Source organism: Papaver somniferum, chromosome 2, assembly GCF_003573695.1.
Source record: "Papaver somniferum cultivar HN1 chromosome 2, ASM357369v1, whole genome shotgun sequence".
NCBI lineage: Eukaryota > Viridiplantae > Streptophyta > Magnoliopsida > Ranunculales > Papaveraceae > Papaver > Papaver somniferum.
Window position 1 is genome coordinate 127,543,977 of NC_039359.1, and position 27,366 is coordinate 127,571,342.

The window sequence follows — 27,366 nt, forward strand, 5'->3', positions numbered from 1 at the left end:
GCAATCAACGTTGGTTTCATGGATTGGTAACACGTTTGAGTTGTCAGTAAGATCAACTCTGGGAGATTATGAGGATGCAAGTCTATTATGGGCACACTTGAAGAGAAGATTTTGTGTTGTTAGTGGAACAAGAATATGTCAACTAAAAGCATCTTTAAGTGACTGCAAACAGAAGAAAACAGAGGAAGTTGCTATATATTTTGGAAGATTGAACAAAATATGGGATGAGATGGTGACTTATATGAAGATACCCCAATGCAAGTGTGGACAGTGTACTTGTAATATTGCATCTCAGGTAAGTATGTTAAGAGAAGAAGATTTCTTGCACTATTTTCTGATTGGGTTAGATTCTGTATACAGTTATTTGAGTGTACAATTGCTTGCAAGGGAACCATTTCCGTACGTAGATGTTGCGTATCAAACCATTGTGAACTCAGAACGCCTGAAGATTGGAGATGGAGTAGTGCCTACAGAGATGCAGGAGAATGTTATGGCTTTCAAGGTGCAAGCTGATCAACGCCTACTTAATAGTGCTTATGATCCCACCAAGTACTGCAAAACTTGCAGCAGACAAGGACACTCTGATGATGGCTGTTTTAAGATTATTGGATATCCAGAATGGTGGGGAGACAGACCAAAGAATGGAAGAGGAGGAAGAACTGGAGGAAGAGGACGTACTGGAAGAGGAGGTAGAGGACAAGGAGGTAATCATGTTCGTGCTCATAACCTGCATATTTCGGAGGCAAAGGATAGTGTTGGTACGTCATCAGCTGATGGAACGGGTCTAGTAGGAGTTACAGCAGCACAAGTTCAACAGGTGATGGAGTTTTTAAACTCAAGAAAGTCTGGTTCTCATCTACAAGGTAAAAAGAATGAAACATCTTGGATTGTTGACACAGGAGCAACAAACCATGTTACGTATGAGCTTCTTAACATGATAAGTGTAAGAGATATTAGGGCATGTTCGGTTGGATTGCCTGATGGAAAGTATGCATACTCTGAGAAAATAGGAACTATGATTCTTCCTGGTGGATTGAAACTTGAAAACGTGCTTTATGTACCACAGATAACCTGTAACCTAATTTCAGTCACACAACTTATTGATGAGATGAGTTGTATTATTCAGTGTACTAACAAATTATGTCTTATACAAGACCGGTCTACGAGGAGGATGATTGGAGTGGCTGAGAGACAAGGTGGACTATATATTTTTTGTGGTGTGCCGTATGTTGAAGTTATGGCTGTGCATGAAGATACATATGAGTTGTGGCATCAACGTATGGGACATCCTTCAGAGAAAGTTTTGCAGAAGTTGCAAGGTGTGAGTAGATTAATTAAGAAGAATAATGATGCTTGTGATATTTGTCCCCGGGAAAAGCATCGTAGAAGCAGTTTTGCTAGTAGTTTGAGTAAATCGAATTGTATTTTTGATTTAGTTCATATAGATTTATGGGGTCCTTATAAGATCCATTCATCATGTGGAGCTCAATATTTTCTGACAATAGTAGATGATTTTTCAAGAGGTGTTTGGATTTATTTAATTCAGAATAAAACAGAGGTTGAATCAATATTTCGTGAATTTGTTGCTCTTGTGAAGCGTCAATTTAACAAAGATATTAAAATTGTTAGAAGTGATAATGGAACGGAATTTAATGCATTACGTGGTTATTTTAAGACTAATGGAATAGTCTTTGAGACATCATGTGTAGATACTCCTCAAAAAAATGGAAGAGTAGAGAGAAAACATCAACATATAATGAATGTAGCAAGGGCTTTAAGATTTCAAGCAAGCTTGCCGAAACGGTTTTGGGGAGAGTGTGCATTGACAGCAGCGTACTTGATAAATCGTACGCCTACACCTATCCTAAATAATAAAACACCATATGAAGTATTGTTTGGAAAACCACCTCTATATAAACAGTTGAAGGTGTTTGGATGTTTATGTTATGTACATGATCAAATTAGCAAAGGAGATAAGTTTGCTAGTCGAGGAAGAAGGTGTGTGTTTCTCGGTTATCCATATGGTAAGAAGGCGTGGCAAGTTTATGGTTTAGACACAAGAAAGTTTATGGTGTCTCGAGATGTCAAATTCTATGAGACACAGTTTCCATATAAGACTGAGTTGAATGGTAATATAGTTGAGACTGACATGATGGGGAGCACTAGAAGTCATATAGCGACTGATGTTGCTGGGACTTCACCTGAGACAGATCGTGATGGTAAATAATGGAGTGATGACGAAGATTACATAATTACTGGAGGTGAAGAAGCTGCAGAAATACAACGACAGACAGATGAAAACGTTGCAGTACAGACTGCAGCGCCTGATGAAGATGTCGCAGTACAGACTGCAGCACCTGCTGAAGATATCGCAGTTCAGCATCAGACTACATCGTCAGATAATCAGGCAGTTGTGAACAATGACAGACAAGCCACAGATGCTGTTGTTGTCAACAATGATTTAGGTAAGGGCAAGCGTCAGAAGATCCCCTCAAGTAGGCTGAAAGTTTTTGTGACGCACACCATTCGAGAAATTAGTCCATCTCACTCTCAATCATCACAGTCATCATCCTCAGGTACACCTTATCCTTTGACATATTATGTTAGTTGTGACAGGTTTTCTGACATGCATAAAAATTATATTGTTGCATTGTCTGCAAAGTCTGAGCCGAGAAATTTCAGAGAGGCAATGAAACATCCAGGTTGGAGGAAAGCAATGGCGGAAGAAATACGGGCCTTAGAAGAACAAGGCACATGGGATCTAACAGAATTGCCACCTGGTAAGAAGGCTCTAGGAAGTAAGTGGATATATACGGAAAAGTATGATGAAAACGGTACTTTGGTGCGTTTAAAGGCGATACTTGTGATTTTTGGAAATCATCAAGTTGAAGGATTAGATTACAATGAGACGTTTGCACCAGTGGCAAAGATGACAATTGTTCGTATGTTTTTGGCTGTTGCTGCAGCTAAACAGTGGGATGTGCATCAGATGGATGTGCATAATGCGTTCCTACATGGAGATTTAGAAGAGGAAGTATATATGAAAATACCACCTGGATTTGCTAAGGGTAATCCTAATATGGTGTGTAAGATGAAGAAATCGTTGTATGGCCTAAAACAAGCACCGCGGTGTTGGTTTGCGAAGCTGTCAACTGCATTGAAGAATTATGGGTTTCGGCAATCGTACTCAGATTATTCTCTCTTTACTATGATGAAGGGAAAGATGCAACTTAATGTGCTGGTGTATGTTGATGATTTGATTATTGCAGGTAATGATCTAGTTGCGCTTACACAATTTAAAGCATACTTGGGTCAATGTTTTAAGATGAAAGATTTAGGAAAATTGAAATACTTCCTAGGATCGGAAGTGGCTCGTAGTAAACCGGGTTTCTACATATGCCAGAGAAAATATGCGTTGGATATTATAATGGAGACAGGTTTATTGGGTGCGAAACCTGCAGAATTTCCTATGGAAACAAATCATCGTCTTGCTTTAGCAACATGAGATTTGCTTAATGATGTAGATAAGTATAGAAGATTGGTTGGGCGTTTAATCTATTTATCTGTCACCAGACCAGATCTTGCCAGTGCATATCTTATCTCAGTTTATGCAACGACCTAGAATGGAGCATTGGGAAGTAGCACTTCGTGTGGTTAGATATTTGAAAAAGAATCCTAGACAAGGAATTCTGTTGCGCTCTGATAGTAGTTTAAACTTGAGAGGTTGGTGTGATTCGGATTGGGCAAGTTTTCCTTTAACTAGGCGCTCACTGACGGGATGGTTTTTTTTTTTTGGAGATTCACCAGTATCTTGGAAGACTAAGAAGCAACAAACTGTGTCTCGTAGCTCGGCTGAAGCAGAATATCGTTCCATGGCGACGGCTACATGTGAATTAAAATGGTTGAAACAATTACTCAGAGATTTGGGAGTTCACCATACACAAGCGATGAGTCTTCTTTGTGATAGTCAATCAGCATTATATATTGCGAAGAACCCTGTCTTTCATGAACGAACGAAACATATTGAAGTGGACTGTAATCTAGTCAGGGATGCGGTAATACAGAAGATTATTATACCTTCTTATACTCCTACCATAATATAGTTGGCGGATATACTCACAAAGTCGTTGGGGAAAGCTCAGTTTCATGCTATTTTGTCCAATATGGGCATTTGTGACCTGCATGCTCCGTCTTGAGGGGGGGTATTGAGACACGGTGTTGATACGCGTATCTGAGACTGATTAGGAAAGTCTCAGCTATACACGTCTCTTAGAGATTGATTAGGAAAGTCTTACAGAATAAGACTTCCCAGCTCGATAAGAATCCGAGACTGTTATGGAATATGCCGTAATTGGGACTCTTTATGTTAGTTTTGAGAAAGGGTCGTATTAGTAAAGAAGTTACTTGTTTACCAAGTAATGATTCCTATATAAATCATTGTAATCGGTTATATGAGAGAAGAAGAAATACCAAATTCTTAACAACTACAGACTTCACATTAGTTGCAATGTATAGCTGCAAAGAGTACCTTGTGGTTCACAATGCTGCCCTATGCCTAATTTGCTATAGAATGTTCACAATGGTGACGTGGGCGGGTGGGTCTTGTGCAGAGGCCTATGAAGCTTCCACAAGACCAGTCTTTAATGCATCGTCTGTCAGTAGTAGACTCTAAGTTAAAGATCCTGCAAAATAAGCAGCATAGAAAGTTAGAACTTCGACATAATTACCGTGACTCATTTTAAACTTTGATACTTGACAAATTAAATTGTCCAGTTAAAACTGAACAAAATGGCTACACGTTGCGCCTCTATGGCAATTTTTCCAAACTAAAATTAGTGGGTGTACTGCCCACTTGAAGCCTAGCTAATTAATGACTTGGGGTGGAGGTAGTGGTGATGGTGCGCCGGTGGCTGCTTTTCAAATGAAGATGCATGTACATTTGTTTTCGCAAGTTTCGAGTAGCATATTTGCTTAATTGCTTTTTCTTTATTGTTTTTCTTTTTTTTTTTATAAATTAGGTATTTCATTCAACAGGCTAACTTGTGGCGTTAGCGGCCGTGGTTACAACAATATTATAACCATCTATTATGGCTGACCACCTAAAAGAATTACAAGAAGAATAAATGGTAAACAATAGAAGGTAAATGATAAAACCATCCAAAGATGTTGGACACACATATGTTGCCTCGTTAAAAACCTTGACAAGGAAAACCCATAACCAAAGGAATAAAACCTTGACGAAGGAAAACAGCACGACGCGTTGAGTCCTAAAAAAAATTCTAAAACTAAAATTGCAAAGATAACCAAAATATTTGTAATTCTTCAATAATCTAGGAAGCATTCGTTTTCCATCAGTATCCAATGAGTAGTCTTCTAATACTGGCAATAAGTAAGATTTCACAAGCAAGTTGTGAAGATTGAGCGTCTTCGCTCGCGATAGAACTATCAAAAAGGTTTCCTGAGCCCTTCTATCACGGACAAGTCTGATAAAAGTGTCACGACGGCCTGTACATGAAAGAGATCTCTTCTTAATGATTGAGGATGACGGTATAGCCTTTTCCACAATCAGAGATTTTGTTGTTGAGAGTTGCATCTTCGAAAAAATGCAGCCATATAGAACGTAGCCAGTATTGATTTCAGCATCATGTTGTTTCACAGGAGCACTCAATTTCCTATTCCAAGAAGAAACACATAAGTAGGTTAAATTACACACCAACCTTACACAGACACTTGAAGGAACTGAATCGAAATTTCTAAAACTAAAAGAAATTAAAAGAAAAACCGTACATGAAGTGTGCATATTGAAAAGCCTAGTTTACTGTCCAGTCTCAACTGGTCTGGGGGAAAAGTGTAGAAAACCTCACGTAAATAAAAGGAAAACAAACAAACTAGAATCAACTAATAATATTCTAGTTAGATAAGCTAATGTTATTAAATGATACTAAGTAATTGAAGAAGCTAGTGAACCTTAATGACATGCATCATAATAATACAACAGAGATATAGAGATTAACAAATGAAAACAAGAAAAATTCAAAATATAAGAGAGAAAAAAGAGGGCCCCTGTATAGCCAAGCCAAACTGCGATTATGTCCTGTCGCTTTTTCTTGCTAGGAGACTTCATACCTTGGGAACAAGAGTTATCAACTATAGGTTCCAAAACAAGCTTAAAGTGCAAAGAAAGTTAGAGGAATTTAAAAACAAAAACAAACTAAATAAGATGAGAGATGCCAAGGATACTTTGGACGGACTTACCAGCTGGGGGCTTGGTCAGATCAATGGAGCTAGGGTAGGAAACTGGGGATATTTCTTCATTTTGACCATTATTTCTCAGACATAACAGATCACAAAAACAGCAAGTAAAAACTTAAGAAAGCAGAAACAAATATGAGACAAACTTGCATACATTCACATAAAGCAAGATATAAAGGAAAAAAAAGAAGAGCTAGGTCCAAAACAAGGTTTAACCCCATTTGAAAATAGCTGCAAAAGAGAGGGAGACAGCGAGAACAGCTCTAAGAGGGAAGAAATAAAGCCAAAGGTAGAGGATTTAACCCAACATACACCACCACCAACCATCCATCAATCAAGAAAAAGAAAAGAGAATAAAAACAATGACCCAACTAAAGGAGAAAACTTGAAACTATAAATGCATCAAGCAAAAGCATAAGAAGAATCAGAAGGACTAAGCAGCCACCTAGATCAGAAACAATAGAAATTGCTAGAGGCAAAGGGTAAAGAAAGATGTCCACATCACTGACAACAAACAACATGAAAATAAGTCTAACAAGATACAGTAAAGAATTCTTCCATATCAAAAAAACAAAAAAAAAATAAAAAGAGAAAGAACTAAATCATATTCAAGATTTTAGAGAACAAACTATTAAGAATATTTTCATTTTCCTTCTTAAACAAGAACCTTACTTTAAGAGATTCACTTTTAGAACCCAGATTAAAATTCAGAATCAAAAAGACACATGTCAAAAATCAAAGAAAATAATAGAAAGAGGAAAAAGAGAAGATTAAACAAGATCGGAGGACTCCATACACCAAATAAAGAGCAAGCATCAGCCACAAGAATTAAAGAGGGATCAAACTTCACAACCCAAGCATACAAGCATTAGATCTACATCAAAGAGATACAATACAAACTAAAACTATCTAAAAAAAACTTCAGAGAAATATATTGTATTCCAGATTCTAGATATCAAACTATTAAAAAGAAAAATCATTTACTTTTTTTTTTAAGAGATTCACCTTGAAAATCTCATTTTAAGAAAACCCATTTGAACTGCTCACTAAAGGAAGAGATAGAGAAAGAAAGGAAAATAGAAATCAGAGTGAATCCGATCTAAAAAGAGCAGCAGTAACAAGAACAATCAACAAATCTAAATAACAACATGAACCTCTAGCTAAGCCAAACAATACTTCAATCTAAACACTATATGAAGAAAAAAAGAAAAAGAAAGAACTAAAAAAAAAAAAGAATTATACCCTGCAAAATAATTATTCTTTCCATTAATTTCCCCAAATCCATAATCCCTAGCTTATGACCTAACTTTCACCCCCAAGTGGTCCTGAGATTTTCTCTCTAATGGTGTGAGCCGCCATGGATGAAGAAGATTTTACTAGGTTTTTCTTGAAGAGGCGGAGGAGAGAAAGAAGAGAGAGGATCTTTATTTAAGTATGAAGGAAATTAAATTAAATTTTTGAAAAATTCAATTGTACTGATCAAGTATATCAAAGCTATTTTCACCAAAGTTGATCTCCACAAATCCAGGCATCCCATATATATTTAAATGATTTTGGAGCTTTCTCTGATCAATTAATCAATTTGGATAAGTTAGGTGTTTTTCACACTCATAATCCTCCACCAAGGTTTAGCAGAATCCTAACCAGGACTTTGAGAATTAAAAAATAAAAAGGACACCTATATAGGTACTCCTCTTTTCTTTCAAAGGTCCCGACACCTAAATTTCACCAACTTAATAACAAAATTCAAATCTAGGCTTAAAGGATGGAAGGGTGTTACGCTCAATCAGACTGGAAGGTCCGTGCTTGTGAAAGTTACACTTGACTCCGTCCCTATATAACAAATAACATGTTTTCCAATCCCGGCCAAAACTTCAATGATAATGACGGGTCTTCAGAGAGATTTATGGTGGAGAAAAAAGAATGACAAAAAAGGATTTTACATCAAAGGTTGGGGAATGGTTAGCAAAACCAAAAAGAATGGCAGTCTTGGTTTCAAAAATCTCAAACTGATAAATGAAGCAATGCAAACAAAATTTGCTTGGCGACTTGTATCTAATCCTCAAGCCCTTTGGGCTAAAATCTATAAATATTGCTACTTCCCATCGACTTGCCCGGTTAGGGGCAATTACAGAAAACTGGATCTGTTGCTTGGAAAACTTAATAAAATTGGAATATGGGAACTGGATATCCACTCAACACCCAATGTATGGGAGCATAATTGGATCCTAGGAGCGAAAACGCCTCTGATCACCCAGTCCCAACATGAGACATTTGAAATTTTTTTGGAGATTAGCGAATTCTGGGACCCGGTAAGGCGAGACTGAAACATAACCTTGTTGGAGACTATTTTCGATCCCCACATTGTTGTCTCCATTGGAGTCTAACCAAGAACAGGAAATTTTCAACTAAATCCATATATGAGGCCTTAGAAGGTACGGTGGAAAGATCCCAAGTCTTGAGTCTGTTACACAAAAGTTGGAAAATTAGGTCTACCCCTAAGATAAAACTCTTTCTTCGGAAATGTGTTTCCAACTGCCTTCCTGTAAGGGGATGCTAGCCTGCAGAATGACATTACAGTCTGATAAGTTCCCTATGTGTAATTATACTAGAGAGACTGATTACCATATTCTTATGGATTATCCTTTCGCGAGAGCAGTTTGGTTTGGTCTAAGCACAACTAATAGAGTTAGAAATAACATAGATCTTTATGAATGGATTATTACTTGGTTATCTAACCCCCATGATTGGGATGATCCAATGACTGACTGGGAAGCTGTCTGTGGAATAGTGGTTTGGAATATATGGAAGGAAAGATGTGACATGGTTGTTAAAGAATTGCAACCTATACCGATGGAACTGATCAGGATCATAGAAACTGAGATAGTGGTTCCTAATTCGCTCATCAACAAAGGAATCAAGAGCAGTACTGAGATAACTAGAGGAAAAAATAATGAGGAATGGAAACCACCGCCGTTTGGGAAAACAAAAATTAACTTTGATGCTTCATTCAAGGAAGGGGACTTAACAGTGGGACCGGGATTCATAGATCGAAATCATTCAGGTACCTCTGGAGCAACAACATATATCAAAAAAGTCGCAACATCGGCTCTCCTGACAGAATGTTTGGCAGCAAAGGAAGCAATCAAATGGGAAACTTCAACCAACCTAACACAGGTAATTCTACAACCAAGATGTTATCGATTATTTGACAGGAACAAAGGATGATTTGGATTGGCAGTGTCAAAAAAAATTGGAACACGTCAAGACTATGGCAAAATCATTGATCTATTATTAACAAATACATACCGGAAGACTGGGAAATGAAGTGGCAAATGCTTTAGCCAAGGAAGGAAGAAAAACGGGACCGAAAACTTACTCTCCAACAAATATCTCTATGTCTCTTTTTGGATTATTAACTAAGGACTCAAAATTTATTTTCAATTCGGATCATGTAACTCGCACAACAGCAACCAACAACTTTATAATATAAATTCTCTTTTTGCCTAAAAAAAAATCAAACAAGTACATAAAAATTGTTTCCGTTGTAACCTACCCACTAAGACCAGTTTTGTCAACGGCTTAGGAGCACTTGTTTTTGGGTGTTGGCCAGATGCACATTTCTAAGTTTGATTTTATATATATACACAGACACATATAATAAGATGATACGACTCCTTGATTCATTATTGATTTGATCCTAGTTAGTAAGTTTGTGAATCCTTGAATCCGACCGTATCGACCGAATTCGTACGTATCGGCCGTATAATTGGAATTCTGATTTAGATACGCGAATTTCCAGTTTAAAACGAATTATACGCGTATTTACCTAATCACTCGGTCCGTATACTATTTTGTCACATCATTACTAAATTATCATTTTTTATTATATTTTTTATTTTTAAAAATTTGCAAACACCAATTTGATTCCAATACCACCAACGTACATGTTATTTGCAGAGTGTAATGTATACATATCATATGTGTAGTTAAATTATAGCATCTAAGCAGAGATTATATTAAGAATAAAATTTTAACAAGTTAATATATGCCAAATTTTGTATGTCGAATCCATATCTCTAAAACAAATTATACACGTATATATGCCAATTCCGTAGTACTACTGAATCACGAACCATTGACCGAATTTGACTTTTTCGAATCCATATAATACTCGTTTGTATCCCGTTTCAAAAGTTTCTCGTACCCCGAATTGTTAACTAGGGATCAGATTAGTTATGTGTATCATTTGGCCCCTATCTATTCACTAGACTGTATTAGTTTTGATCGATCGACCTGCCCAACACTTTTCTTGTTAGTTTAAAGTTTGGACCTATTGGTAAAACAAGTTCGAAATGAATGATAACGATGAAAAAGGTACTGGTCACCCCCCCTTTATTTTTCTAAGAATGTGCAAACTAAAGTAACACAATGTCTTTACACCCTGCCGAGTTCATAAATGAGAGCAGAAGTGCCGCTGTAAAGTTGGAAAAAACGATTGAGTGTATAGACGTGATATCTAGCTCCACGTTGGTTCACTTCAACTGTTGATCAAAAACATGCCCTTCAACAGCTTCCAGGCGACCATCAGTGCCGTATAATCACGATGTGGCAAAGAGTTGTACGAGTTATCATGTGTCATGCATATAGTGTTGGAAAAAAATACAGTTTTATGTGAATAAAAATTAATAATAAAACGGTTTTTCCAAAAATAAAAACACCTACCAAATTTATCTCTTCAGATTTTTTACGGGATAAGTTTACCTTATATATTTTGGATTTGGGTTAGGGTTTTATTTATGAAGAACCTCTTTTTATTGCCGAGATAAACAGAAAAAACTTCTTCTTCTTCTATATTTTTTGAAAAGAGGGTTTAAAATACGTTTCATGTGTTTTTCCGCTGCCAAGTTCTAAAAGGACAAGTTTGAATGTGCTATTCAAACCTGTTAAGATTGTTGTATCTTGGAGGCAGATGTACCAGTAGGGCTATAGCATCATCTTTTCAGAGTGTAGCCGGGCATTCTTGTCTTAAGGACAGTATGTTGAACATGCGCCTCAATCTACCTTTACAAGTTTCTTCTCTCTATGTTGTTTAACAGGGATGTTCATTACATCAACAACTACAGGAGACGACACAAAAATCAGATAAGTGCCTTTTATATTATTTAGTTGTTTGATTAATTTTTAATTGTTATTCTAACAATCTTAAGACAAGAGACTTTTTTAATAACAATTAAAATTGCGGAATTGGATTTAATAACTAGGACCATTAAAGCTGAATGTCGGTCTTGATAATCATGAATCTAAAATTTGTATGAACCCGAAGAAGAAAAAATCCTTACAATGGGTAATTGAGACCTAATTATTGATTTAAAAGTATATTGGAATTGATCGTTTCTCGTTTCTCGTTTCCTTGTTTTACCAAATATGTTAAACGGGTTACATGATAAAGTGGAAACTAAATTTAATTATGTCACGTAGATGTTTGATGCCTTGCCTCGAGGAACTGTTCTCATACCGAATTTGAAACTTGAAACCATCATGTTGTTCGGTTAAGATCATGAGTCAGGCTTTTAATTTGTCTCATGAGCTAACCATGTGGCGTGTGGGATGCTAAATTAATTGAGAATGTTTTTGCATCTGTTAATTAATCAAGTGGTTGATTCCTTTGACAGAAGAAAGTTATCATCGGGCACGGTACATACCGGCGTTTCTACAAGTGTGTAGTGGAAAGTGTAGTAACATACGGACGTCATACGTGGGAGTTGACAATGTGTGGTGACGGCTTCATTGTTTGTCAGTGGATGTCCTCAAGAACAAGCTACGACTTAATCGGTTACCTGAAGGAAGATTGCTCTCATGATCTAATGTTGATGGGTTAATCTAATAATGTTGCTTCAGTTCCCAGTTGGTGTTCGGTTCATTGATTATCAGAAAGCTACGACATGTCTGGTACCTTCAGAGGTGTATCAACATTTGAACTTGATATTTGGGAGAAAAAGCTGACAGCACCAAGCTATCATCTGGGCTAGAGTATCTAAACGAGCTACGGGGTTGATGTTCCGAAATCCAACTTGATACGCATGCTAAAGAGATGACAAATGAATACCGGAAAAATTAGCGTTTTCGCAAGGAATAGATATCCTTGTGTTCCTTTCATTGATATGACTAATGAGATACAAACTATGGTCGTTCAACTGCCATAATCAAATGAAGAAACATGTAGAGTAACATGTACTCCACTTAGGTAAGTGAAACTGTCGAATCAGTTGATACCGGAGGTAATTATTTCTATGAACTTGTTTGAATAGGGAGAATTTGCATTCGGGTATAATTCTTAGCCACCATCAGTATATATGAATTCATAGATGCTAATGAGACTAATAAAATACATTGTCATTTTTAATTTGAGAAAAGGCTATGCAGAGCAGGTTCTAATCTATTCATAAAGGAGAAACTGAACGAAAGGTTCCTGGTTAAACAGTGGAATTTTTCTTTCAGTTTGGAAGGGTTTATTAGGAGGAAAGATAGTGGCTCTTGCCCATGTAAAGACTGTGCTAGGTGACACACTGGACTTGTGCTTGTATACCTGTGCTTGGTGACACACAGGAAAGCAAATAAGATCCTGGTAAGGTCCAAGGCTAACACATATGATTAAGAATATTTTTTTTTGAAGTAGCTGCGACTCTGAGAGCATTAATGGACAAATGTATCGTGGATTATACGGATTTGTTTGAAAATGTGTGCACTAATCCAGTAAGTGGTTGGCGGAGCTTGCGTGTTTTTTCAATTATCATATCCTATCTCTGCAGCTAGTTAAAGAAGTGGATGAAGGAATTATCAGATCTACTTAAAGCGTGAGGTATTTTGTGAAATTATAGCATGTTCTTGAATAACTAATTTTTATCACTCTTCTTGGTATGATTATAAATTAGTCAGGTGAAACATCTGTGTGCAAAAATGAGGCGATGTGAATACAAGATTGTTCAAATCAAAGTGAGTTGTCCACAATAAAAGCATGGGCGATGGTACTGGTAAGTACTGCGATATTCATAACCTTCCGTAGTCCCACAAAGGTATTAGGGAATTCACGTCAGGTACCCGCTCTCATATAGAAAGATGCCTTTAGTTGCATGTTTTATTTTGAGTTGTCAAAATCTCATCTTGGGGTATGAATTGCAAATTTTGGTAAACATTTCCAAGATAATTCCAGTATGTGTTTGTCATTAGAAGTTATTTAGGCAGTAACTTTTGTAATGATACTTTAGAATAAAAATATTCTATAATATGATGAGAATTCAACTACAGAAGTTCAGTACAGTCTGTACTACTTTCACTTTGAACTTACAGAAAGCAAGAAAAAGTCTTAAATAATTTCTAGTCAAGTAGTATAAATGTGGGGGGACCTTTGGTATTTTTGGACCAGTTTGGAGGCACGTGCATCTGTAGGTTTTGTTGAACTTTGATGCATATTTACATTATTGTGTCATCTTCCAATACTACTCGTGTGAGTCAAGGGATGTTAAGTTTGTTTTAAAAGCATTTGTGTCAGATCTTGTATTCGTAAGAGAAATCAAGATAATCCCCTTGACTTGTTTCATTCAGTGCATCCATAGTGTTCTATAAATGCCAGGATTTTAAACTCGGTAAGTGTTGGGATAAGATCTGTGATCTTTCAATCCGTGTACCTCAGGAGGTATATGATGAAATTTTGAGGTAATTTTGACCTAAGATCAATAAATAATTTCCTAAGTGAGTAATTAGAATGCTTATAAGTGACCAATCATGTGGAAGTTATACAAGAGCTGAAGTCAGTGTTGATGCTTGACTTGGAGAACCTGTTTTTGTAATATATATTTAGACTAATTATGAGTCTTCATATAGAATCTCTAGTAAACGATTTATGGAAATAAGCTGAAATATGTGGTCTAGAGAAAAGAAGTAATTTTCGAGATTATTTTTACATATATTTCACATGGCAGGAAAATCACATGATCATGCATTAATTATGTGTCACTGTGTAATGATACACAAGCAGATTTTGAGAAAGTATCTTTGGAAGGTTAATCAGATGTGGGACAAACTACAAGGTTTGGAGGATATTTAATGTACCTGATGCAACCTAATTTTACATATATATTTGTATAAGCTTAGATACTAATCTTATTGATTGCCTTTATTATGGTATATCTTGTGATATGATAAACATGTTTTACATCTACTAATAAACCGGTGTTGTTTAAGATTTGACAGGAAACTAATATGCAGTTGACGTGGTCTAAAGGATCAGTAGGTAACCAAAAGAAATTTTGAGGATATCGTTTCTGTCTAACGTGTTTATGTGTTGTAAAACAGATGTGCATATCCACGTTTACCCTGGGAAATCACCAGGATGCTCTGACTAGAGGTCGAGAGATTGGAATGCATGAGGTACATGTTTAATTACAAATATGTGATATATATTGCACTAACCTTAATTTTGAGGTAGCTATAAAGAATGTACTAGTGAATAGTAATGTGATATTTACGATTTGACTGAAAGACCAAGTTGATTGATATGATCTAAAGGATCTAAGTGAACCAGGAGATATTCTGAAAGAAATGGTCTTTGTCAAACTCGATGCGGTTAATGTGTGTTGTAAATGTGCAGTATAGCAGGCGTATACAAATACACTAGTATCTCAAAAGAATTACCGGGATGATCTGATCAGAGACTTGCAATACGACTTGCAATACTTGAGGTACATCTTAAATTGTGTATGTAATACATAATGTACTGACCTTAAGAGATGTTGTTGTTTCAGGCTATGTAAAAATCTTAGCCTATGTGTGTATCCTCTTAAGGAGTTTCTGTCTAAGGAAGTCCTTAAAACAGACAAGATGAACTTGTATATTGAAGAAATCAAAGTTCGTGTGCTTTAATTCAAGCATAAGAGGAAGACGAATGATTACTAAGATGCTTCTTAGAAGATATTCCTCTGTGACCGAAGCCTGTGGCCATCATTTCAGAAACTCAATTGACTATGTGAGTCTAAAGTAAATGAGCAATGACAAAGTCTAGACATACTCGGAGAAGGCTAATTCGGTAACGCAACTATACTCTTTAATGAAGTAATTTTAGTTGATTCGTGAAGTCAAAAAGAGGTCTCAGTAGACATGTAAAGTCAAAAGAGAACCTCACAAACTTAGGGAAGTCAACAGAAAAATTAGTGGTCCTTTGACGAAAGGATTTTCTAAAGAGATAGTTCGTAATTATACATCGAGGGGGAATGGGACTTAATCTCATATAAAATAAACTTGCCATGAAGGATACTCAACCTTGCTGACTGGAGATCCCAAGATCAAGGTTTCGAATGAGACAACTAATTTATGGCGGGTAAAGGTAAACACTATCAGAGAATTATATTCTCTATCCCTTTCTTATGGTGTAGATGTGATAGTGTGACTGCATGTGAAGGATGACTTTTAATAAGTCTTAATGAGTTCCATAGTTTCAATTTAAGATTGAAGTGGGGTGTAGCAGTGAACACTCTTAATGGAACTCACCTATCTGAATGAGGAAGTGGGTCGCTTCCTATGAGAATATGAGCTGATTCTCTAGAGCATTCTGAGAAACAAGACGTCCAGGGCCAAAATGGACACAACGGCGGAGCTTGGCAGCAACTTGGAGATATCATGCGTGGTTGTTATCGCGAATTACACCAAATCTTAGACAGTTCAAGACCTTATGGACACTGTCTAATAAGTAGTTCAGGTAACCTCTCACTAAGCAAAGGTTCAAGATCTTATGGACACCTATGCCTATTCGTGATATTTCCTAATTTTCCGTGTTTTTATCATATTTTTATTCATGTGGGGGATTGTTGGAAAAAAATACAGTTTTATGTGAATAAAAATTAATAATAAAACGGTTTTTCCAAAAATAAAAACACCTACCAAATTTATCTCTTCAGATTTTTTACGGGATAAGTTTACCTTATATATTTTGGATTTGGGTTAGGGTTTTATTTATGAAGAACCTCTTTTTATTGCCGAGATAAACAGAAAAAACTTCTTCTTCTTCTATATTTTTTGAAAAGAGGGTTTAAAATACGTTTCATTTGTTTTTCCGCTGCCAAGTTCTAGAAGGACAAGTTTGAATGTGCTATTCAAACCTGTTAAGATTGTTGTATCTTGGAGGCAGATGTACCCGTAGGGCTATAGCATCATCTTTTCAGAGTGTAGCGGGGCATTCTTGTCTTAAGGACAGTATGTTGAACATGCGCCTCAATCTACCTTTACAAGTTTCTTCTCTCTATGTTGTTTAACAGGGATGTTCATTACATCAACAATTGCAGGAGACGACACAAAAATCAGATAAGTGCCTTTTATATTATTTAGTTGTTTGATTAATTTTTAATTTTTATTCTAACATATAGTTGTTGGACTTACTCTAGTTGTTACAGCTTGGAGATGGTGCTTGCATAGAACCCTGAACTGAAATCAAAGAGAATATTGCGGGCTGTCGATACTGATATTGAGTCATTTGTGATTATTGGTTGTGTTGGGGTTCAGAGCCCTCTAAATATCCTAATAATGCAGAAAACAAACTAGACAATAAGAAATACTTGATCTCTCGGATTACTCCATGAACCTCACTACAATCTAGGATAAGAATAAGAGAAACAGAGTCATACAGATGCAAGCCATAAAAGCAACAAGAAGTAAAGTACTCACAGACTTAACATGGTTCAACAATATACACTGTGTGTATATTTTCTACATCCACCAAACGGCTACGACCTATTTATTCATTTTATAATCAACTGAGAATTACAAATCCTGATTGACTAACCAACCCATCGACTCACCACAGCGTGACCGAACACCAAAAACTCTCACAATAAGATCCAAAATAGTGTCTTCACCCGTACGAGATAATGTTTACCATATTATCTACCACAACGAGATGATCTTCTCTGCATACCCTGACATAGATTACCATGGACGCCTTCAGTTCAACACCAATAATCTAATCCAGAACCACCAAGATTATTTTCTCCCCAACCAGATGTCTTACCAACATCTTCATACGAATACTCAATAACGACATATCTTCCAACATCGATAAGTACTCCATAAACACCATAATGATGTACTTTTTCCACCATTACAGGTCTCTCACATCCAACCCAAAAGGTGGGATTAATTTCTCACATCTCTAATGATAATTTCCTTGAGAACTTCATTGCTAAAACTCATACCTTAGACCTCCTTATATAGTAGACATATTACTTATCCTACAAGTTTAGGGTTTCCTTAACTTGGATATTAAGTTCCTAGTCTTTAGGATCAAGTAAACAATTAGAGTTATCTTAGAACTCCTTGACCTGCTAAGTTTCGAAAAACCAAAACTTCTTTCATCGACTAGATTTTGAGTTACCCAAAATAACTAAAAAATCACCGACCTATATACTAACAATTCTCCACCTCAGATCATGCATTTATGCATGAGACAATCAATTTATTATCCCTTTGTATGGGTTGTCGTAGGCTCAAAAAATTAATAAATATATTTCCCACTAATTAACTGGTAATATATCGGTAGTAAGAGATCGTTCCCACAGAGAGCTGTGTAATTGATATTTTATTTGATCAGCAAGATAAAGTAAATAACAAAGGGGGGTTTGGTTTGAGATAAGTAAAAAGACAATAATAAAGAAAAGAGATTATTAAGGAATCCTTCACCGTTACCAAGCGATAACTGGATTAATATACTTATCTATTGTTCGTAAGAACCATTCATCATCAACCGTAGAATAACAGCTAGATCAGTGTTATCCCCAAAACTCCTTTAATCACTGGATACGGAAGTTCTCGACTACCAGATTCTATCCAACGAACCACCAAGTAGTAGATCACTCAAGGTGTAATCCAATCGAACGCCTTAAGATTTTTGAATTTAGGTTGATCCCAGTAGTTAAACTCTTAGATAAAGGTTTACTTGCTGGTGTTGTCTTCACACAAAATTCCTCCACAGAATCCCTCTGTAAGGTCTCGCGATTTATGCTTGTGTAGAGAGTTAATCGACAATTACTTATCTCATAACTTCCACTAGCAATAGAACAAACAATAGACTAATTTGGTTGCGCACCCAAACCAATCTAATAATCACTCATAAACCCTAGATATAGTAAAGACAAACGATGATGATAAAAACTCTCAATAGGTTTGTATTGTTAATAAAGATTCACGCTTAGAACATTGAATTCATCCTTAATCAACAAAGGATTTAGCTACTCATATTACAAAGAAGAATCATGGTGGTTTCCCCCTAAAGGGGTAAACCCTAGGTTTTGGTGTAGAACTTGTGATATGAGATTCGATTCTATTTCTACATAACCTAATACCTTTTTACTTGATTAGTACATGTGCTACGCACCGGGCATATTTCTCTGTTCATACTTTTATACTAAGATTTTGTTTTACCAAAACTGACATGTAACCCGTGCTATGCACCGTCCCGTCGGGATACACTAAACCTTGATTGCGGACTTCTTGATGTCATCTCTAAAAGGTGTTCGCCCCTCCCCGTCACGATGCATTAAACCTTAATTTGTTGTGGCGGGGTGTTGTCCCATTCCGTTGTGGTGCATTAAACCTTGATTCAGTATGGCGGGGAGAAATACATCAAACCTTGATTTGGTGTTGCAGGACTTCGCGCCGTCCCGTCGCGATGCACTAAACCTTGATTCGGTGTGCCTATCGCGATGCACTAAACCTTGATTATAGGCTCCGTAATATCAGCTCTAAAAGGTCATTCATTCAAGCCTTTTTACAATCTAGGAAAGAAATAATCTATTAATAGTGTGCAAAAAGACCTGATGTAATGCATCACTTCAGTATACCCATCATCAAACCAAGAAAATATATGCTTCAAAAAAAAGAAAGGAAAAAGGGCCAAGACCGAGATCAAGACCGCCTTTTATATATTAAAAAGGAGAAGCAATAATTCAATCTTTGCTAATGGCAGGATTGTTTAGTGTTCCTTCGTTATAGGTGCAACTCTAATTAATCCAATGAATTATGACCAAAAACATCCCTTTTAATTAAGAGTTCGTATTGTGATCGATTGGAATCATGTAAGTAAATAATACATATGTCGGAGTTGAACCACACACCTATATGGTTGAAAACCATGTGTTCTTCCATTTGAGCTAAGACAGCAAGACCAAATATAGAAGAAAAAACATAAGATGAAAAATATTGAGGCTCTGCACCTGGAGATAATGACATAATAGAAAACCCCGTTAGAACAACAAAAACAACATAGTAACAAAATATCTGCATCATTGGACAGTAAATCTTAATTACCCTCCATAAAATCATAGTCATCAAAATAATCATAACTGCATGGGTTGGTATTTCAGGCAGTGCAGTTGGCACAGAACAGGGAGGTGTTGTCATTCCATGGAATGTTGGCACATGACATGCAGGTAGTGATGGCATTCCATGAAATGTTGGCACAACTAAAATTACTTATTGCTAGTATTCAAGCCTTGAACTTAATTGCTCACTGCTGGCCTTTTAATACGGGTTCTCTTCCAGCCCCAAATTCTTTGAAGAATTCAGTAAGATTCTTATTGTCTCATATTCTTTTTAAGTACATAACCACATACATAAGCGTTTACATTGCCGCGTCAGGATCCTTATAAAATCTGGGGTTGTTTTTTCTTTTCATTTATAATTTGGATAAAAACACTGGGCATTTTTATTTTTTTAAACTTGTTGTGTGCGGGGCTTCTCCCAGCCCCGTGAATGCATTTTTGACTTGGTTGGGCAGGATTTCTCCCCCTCCATGGGAGATACATTTTTGATTTGGTCAGTCACCTGAACTGAATCATACTTGATTTGATCTCAACCAGCATCATTGGTTAGTCTCAGATGAACCAAGTGTTGCAATGTAATTGAAAAGTTGTCCCTCAATTCAGCTCCATGGGTGATACAGCTTGAAGCACAGACTTGTGAACGTTGCTTCGAAAGTTTCCTCAAACTCTACTTACAACTGTTGTTGTCGGTCTGCTCGGTATTAGAAAAGTAAACTAAAAAGTGGCTCACGAAGACCACATCTAAACAAAGTTAACAGTTAGATTAAATTTGTTGTCTTCAGTCTAACCATTCGACCAATGCAAACCCTTTATTGCTGTTTGAAGTTGTGATTTTTAAGTCCTCTAAGAATAAAGTGTTATTGAAGCAGCGTAATAGAATGAGAAAAAACAGGATTTAAAGAGGAATAATTACCTCAAATAAAGATCTTCTTCGTCAGTAAAAAGCCTGAGAATTCCCCATCCACTCCTGATATGTGTTCTAGACTGGGTGCAGACATCTGTCCCAGCTTCTTAGCATGTTGTACGACAGCCATAGCTAGCGGGTGCTTACTATTTTCTTGCCAAGGATAAAAATTTTCTGTAAAACACTTCATCATGTTAACAAACAACACAACCAAGTAAAGTACTCGGAATTTGATATATATACCTCTGCTGCTAAGCTATATCGCAGAACTCTTGGATTAACATGCGGAGAAAAACTTCATGCTGACAACAAAAATTTTCCTACCGTCAGGAGTACCTGTTTTATCAAAAACAATAGTTTTCACCGGTGGATTTAGGGTAAACACAAAAAAAAATAACATAATTAAGTAAAAGACCCAACTCATAATGCATAAATCGCCAGGTCAAGTATACCTGTAAAGTAATTAGCGTTAAAGCCCTCACGAAGGTGAAACCACTATTATCCAAGGTTAAAGACCTAACTTATTCAAAGCAGTAAAGAGCAACAAATAAAAAAAAAAGAGATTAAAGACTTTTCATATAACCCCCGAGCTAACAGACTACTTCTAAGCAATTTCATTACCACTCCTCAATCCGAGTACAATTACATATAAGAATTAACCATATCAAACAAAAATTGAAGAGATGCATATGGTTTTTGTAAGCCTACTGAGAATCATCTCACCGTATTTTGAGATAGGTATGGTGATTAGTGTACGGGATGATTAAGAATTACTCTGGGTTTATGTTGTCCGTCCAAGTTATAAGCTCCAAAGCTCCAGGCGTAGATCAGAATCACTTGTCGATGAACAGTTTCCATGGCATCACTTGCGCATTATGAGGTGCTTCTCCTTCTTCAATGAAACAGATGGTTAACCCTTTGCGTATATAGACTACACGGATTAGGAATCCATGGTTCTGTGTATAAAAATTTCCTTATTAAACTGTGTTTAGGTTATTTAATTATTTTTTTTTACGTATATAGAATAAAGTTTTTTTTTCTCTTTCCGGAAATCAGAAATTTGACGTAAGTATTGTCTACAATAGACGGCGTCACTAAAGTCCAGTTAATTATTTGGTGTAACTAAAGTGTAATCAAATTAGTTAGGTGTAAACTTTGACATAAGTATTGTCTATTCATCATTGGGCTGACGGTGTTACTAACAGCCGGTTAAATACTTGATGTAAACGAAGTGTAACCTAATTTTTTATATTTCAACTAATAAAGTTTTGTCAAGTGTCCTCACCATAATTTCTGCATTAGAAAAGGCATATTTTAGCCAATAGGAAGCGAGGGTTTCATCACCGTTCAACGTGAGAGCTTATTTTGTCAAGGCCTTTAAGGAGGAAGATAGGTTTACATTGCTTGGTCTCCAAGTATTTAGTTAGGTTTAGGAACCCGACCCGAAAATATGACCTAACGACTCCAAACGTGCCCTTAGTCCTTCCAAGGTGTGAATACACGTTTCCCATTTGATAAGTTCACATACCCAGTCCGCAAACTTCAAATTTCAGCAGATATTTTCGGAAATAAGCCTGCGAACCCGGTTTGCAAACCCAGTTCGCGGACTTCACTGTCTTCGGTGTTCAATGAAAACTGTTTTGGCCACAACTTCTTCATCCGAAATCGGAATGACCTCATTCTTTTTGCATTCTTTTTATCTTTCAATTCTCTTTAAGATGATGATGAGAAATACTTAATTTGAATGAGTTAAGATCGGTATTTGTCCTGTGTCTTGATTTTGAGCGTTTTGCTCCTTTTCGTCGCACTTCTTCCACTTCTCTTGGACTTGGGCGCTTGGATACTTGGGATACTTTTCTTCTTAGATATTTTCAGAACTTTGTATCTCCTTTTTGGATGATTCACCTAATAGAGACAAATAAGAGAAAACAATGGTAATAATGCGAATACATGCAAGAATAATAGCTAAAACAAGTATGAAATGGACACTAAAATCATATGAATTATGCACTTATCACCCTTCATCTTCTGAAAATAGATTTCACCAAATGATGCCTACGTATCCTTGCTGAAAGAAATCAAACTGAATGTAGTTCACCTAATTTATTCTGTACAACTCTACCAAAAAAGAGCAAACCAAACTTGAACATCACTAAATCAAGACTTAACAATCCAACCTATCGGCGATTATATAAATCTCCACCACATCAAAAATCCTTAAGTCGATCAACAAACCATCATCATATGATCACCCGTTATGCAACATCTTAAAATACACCTTACTCCTTTAAGTTCACAACTATATATTGATTAGCACCATTCCAGTTGTATTGCATGCCAACTCAATTAGATCATACACGATTGTTTTCCATATGTTACCATCGAACTTAGTTATAGTCATTATGCACACTTGAGCCTTCTCCAGCCACTTCGAACTTGCTCTAAACGAATCCAGCTCCATCTTGGCATTCCTTGCTCCACCTGAGTTAATATTATGCTACATTTAAGCCAATAACTCCAAGTTGCACACCATACCAGTGAGGGATGACATCTGTAAATAATTCATCACCAAATTAAACCACCACAGTAGCCTCCGAGCTTCTGCCTAACCACCCTTAGCATAGACATAACCTCTCTCTTCAAACTCCAGCTAAGTCAATTGCATCTTCAAATAACTGATCACACACTATCTCTTTTCCATGAGCATGTCCACCAAAGCAAGATAACGAGATACTTCGTGTTAGTTTATATAAAACCAACCTTCATGTTAGCTTCAAAGAAACTAACCATCTTGTATGTATCAAAGCATATTGAGCACGACTCTAACTGCGCACTAAATGCAACCAATCCACAGATCATTTCTACTGCGTTCCAATCTCGAGCTCATCTATATGAATCTTACTTTATTGAGCTTATCTCAGATTGGATCATGATTCTACGACCATATTTCACCAATTGAGTTTTACTCATCCATAAAAGCTCATCATATATTCAACCAAAACATACATACCAAAAACGTGTTCAGCTTCACAGAGATTTCAACAACTGACACACCATAGCTTTCTACATTACTCCAGCAACCTCAACGAGATTTGACAACAATGCCCTTTTAAGGGTTTTAAAATAATTGCCAGTCTAGTCATTTATCGATTTCTTAGCAAGATGTAGTTTTAACTTCATGACAGTGAAACCACAACATAATCGGAATCAGGTAGAATTGTGACTAATGTCGAAGATATCATCGTTACATTCGTAACAATACATAATGTCACACATTCTTCCTTGTGCATATAACTTTCCTGATCTTGCTCCAAGCGTACACCAATGTTGCGAAATCTGATAATCCTTCCTTCACACAAAGACCCAAACACACCCAGCCATAATCTGAAACCTTTGGTAACTTCCTCAAACTGCAAGCAATTCAACACGTTGTTGTGTTTATCTTCTCATGCTATGTAGTGAAAATAACTTGACGGAAACTATATCGTTACTGAACCAAATTTCTCAATAGAAATCTCTACCTTCATCTTTACATGCTCTGTCACTATTGAAATTAATTTCAATAACTGTAGCAGACAAGAAAACCCCCAAATATTGTCATTGTTATAATGTATCTCTCTTTAACATAAAGTCTCACACTAATCATAAGGAAATCAAATAGCCAATGGAAAATAAAAGGTTGTCGGAAAAACACGCTGAAATTGCAGCCCTGTCAAATTCACCGTGTTTTCTCCGAAGTAGTATGCACTAGCTTATGTAGCCACACCACCATACATATTTTGTAGTATTGTATCTTTATTCTTTAAACTCTTGAAGTGTCCAAGCTTTTAATTCCTCACAATGGTTTTTCATTAAAGTAAGAACGTATCCGCAATACAAGTAGACCAACCTGTTTCTCCCAACGATCTTGCACTTCAACCAGATCCGATCGAATTCAAATGGTGTACAACCAAACAATTCTTCAAATGAACGCTATCGACAAGAATCCAAATATCACAAACTATCTAGCTTCTACATCAAAAACAGTACGATAGAAACTCCAAAAACATTGCTTTTCAAAGACATAATGTCATCATACTCAAGACAGGCAAATAAACCCTACAAACCGTGTTGAAAAACTGTTTATTTTATACGAATAAGAAACCATAGATCCACCACAACCAATATCACATCTTCATGCGACGTTCAATGTCCTGCATCTTATTTCTAGCCACACGCTTCAAATACTAAAACTGAAGAACAATACTCTTCACAACTGAAAATATCAATCATGGACAATGTTTTCTTCTTACGGGTACTAAACCTTTCCATTTTGCTTGATTCTTATTGAAATACTCTGTCCTATAAGAGGGGTTACTAATAAAATTTGCATGAACCAAATCACTCTTAATCTTACTAAACACAATACCGCCAATGCACCACCAATATACCAACAATACGGTGATATATCTTGACACACGACAAACCATGATACATACGAAAGTAATACAATACATAGATGTAACATTGGAATCTTAGGTTATTTTACTATCAACTGCCTTTGTATCATGGTTGTTTTTGTACCATGGGAAAATGCAATCTTTGAGAATCTATCTGTTATGAGTTTCATGTTAAACTAGAAAAACAAAAAAAATTAAAAGCTCCAACACCAAATACGAGTCTGTGTTTCTGTAAAGATGAAATGTGAAATCTATTATCAATTATACGAGTTTAATCCTTCTTCTTCTTATATTAATTTATTTACTCACTTTCTCTGTTACTTTAGCTTAGGATCATGAAGTTCATTAGTATGTGTCTCGGATTGAAAGATAAGAAAAAAGATGATTATGGAAAGATCGATGAAAACGGGGATGTTCAACTAAAACCTTCTAAGAAATGGATACCGGTGGATCAACCAAGAATTACAACACCTAAATCTAATGATGGATTTCAGGGTCATCTCATAGTTCCCGGAAACTTAAGAGGACCCAAAATTGAGATTTTTATGTGTCGACAATACGCTAGAAAAATAATTTAAAAAGGAAAAATAGTGTATGCATACACAATCTTTAAAGTATGACTTTACACCAAGCAACATTCAACGGTTACCCTCCTATGAATATTTATCTATACCTAATATAAAAAAAATTAATTAAGATCTTCGTTTATTGGTTTTAGAGAATATAATTAGCATTTCAAGCCGATAAATTTTTTTATATAAATATTTGAAATTAAGGAATTCATTTATTAAAAATGGTTACAAAATGTCCAAATTCATAATGATATTACATGCGAAAAGAATATTTATATGAAAAGAAAATAATTCATATTGCACTAGAAAAGTACATGTAAAACTATATTCATCAACAAAAACAAAAGTTAATGTATAAACATTGTTTTTTCACACATGAAAAACGATTTGGCAAATCATAAATTGAAAATCACTTTATATTTTATGGAATATGTAAAGAAGAATTTACAATTTGTAACATGGGTAAACACCTATTACCTCGATTTTTTTTGGTATGCGAATAAGAAATAATATACTAGATAATAGGTAATAGAACAATATCCAAATTCATCGACTTAAGCGTAACGTTTATTTACAATCTTATTCCATAAGGTGTGCTAGCGTGAATGCTCAGTTGAACCCACATACCTTGGGATGTCTTGTATGTTGTCAAGTTTAGATGTCAAAAGTATTTCTTGATTTAGCCTACTAAAGTCGGCTTCGGTTTGGAATAGAATAGGTATTAGAGTCTTAGGATTTTCCAAGTTACTCAAGAAGAAAGAAAAATTGAACATCCCATGAAGACATCAATTTGAAGAAATTTCATCGAGGTATGATATTGGTCTTTCCTTTCTGACTGTTTTCTATTTGATATTTATGTATCACATCAAAATTTGATGACTTTATAAAATGATGAAATTCAAAAAAGATCAAATCGTAAATTAACTTTTGTTAAGTCTGGTGATGTTCTTTCTTGTCGAGAACTCGAAACTAAGCTTAAGAGAAAGCACACGGTAGACACCACCCAGATGAATTTTTTTTTCCCTTTTTTCCCAAAAAGAATCGACAAAATTTGATGTGACGTAAAAAACACCAACAAGGCGACATACGGAAATAAACCATGACTAGGATAATTTTCAAATCTTAGAAATATCGAGCATATGTGGGTTATATAAAAATAGCACATTGACCCCTTAAGAATTAAGTCTTCTTTTTTTTCTTATGTATTTCCTTTACTCCTCACTCTCCACTTCTTCCCCGAGAAAATATGAGTTATTTTTCATGTTTATTTTCAAAACTTAAGAAGAAAGATGTGGATAGTGGTCGTGGTGGTGGTAATATAGTCGAGAAGCAAGAAGGAGATAACAGAGATGAAGGAAGCACTAGTGATGCAAATCCCGTCTCCAACAGGGGTAATTTGATGAGAAACTACTACGTTGATAGTAAAGGAGAGATTCAACTTCGAGCTCTTAAAAGATGGGTTCCAGTGGAATAACCGGACTCCCACCGGCAATGCCTCCTCTATGGTGTTTAGTGATGAAACTATTAAGTAGTATTGTTGTGTAATGTGATTTCAATTCCACTTTTATGTGTTTTTTCTCTCTCTCTCTCTTTAGTTTGTTAATCAAGTTTAATGTCGAAGTCAGCATTAGCTACTATTTTAGTAGGTAGCCCTAAATGTATTAAACTATGAAGTATTTACTTGCTTAATCTCTTATATCTTTCTTATGTTCTTATGAATCTTTATCTTATTTTTTGGGTAATTGTTGATGTATCGGGTTCTAAACATTTTGAATAACTATGGGGATTTGGATTTTTACTAAAAAAAAGGTTCATTGGGTCTTCATCAATTT

At 36.0% G+C, this 27,366-nt stretch overlaps 1 protein-coding gene across 1 annotated transcript; it reads left to right on the forward strand.

The window, feature by feature from the left end:
* The first annotated feature begins 8,820 nt into the window (after window positions 1-8,820).
* On the forward strand, window positions 8,821-27,008 carry LOC113351926. Its single transcript, XM_026595832.1, has 4 exons — window positions 8,821-9,429; window positions 14,608-14,682; window positions 19,662-19,727; window positions 26,817-27,008. Exons 1-4 carry the CDS (start codon window positions 8,821-8,823, stop codon window positions 27,006-27,008), a joined length of 942 nt encoding a protein of 313 aa, XP_026451617.1.
* Window positions 27,009-27,366: the final 358 nt, after the last annotated feature.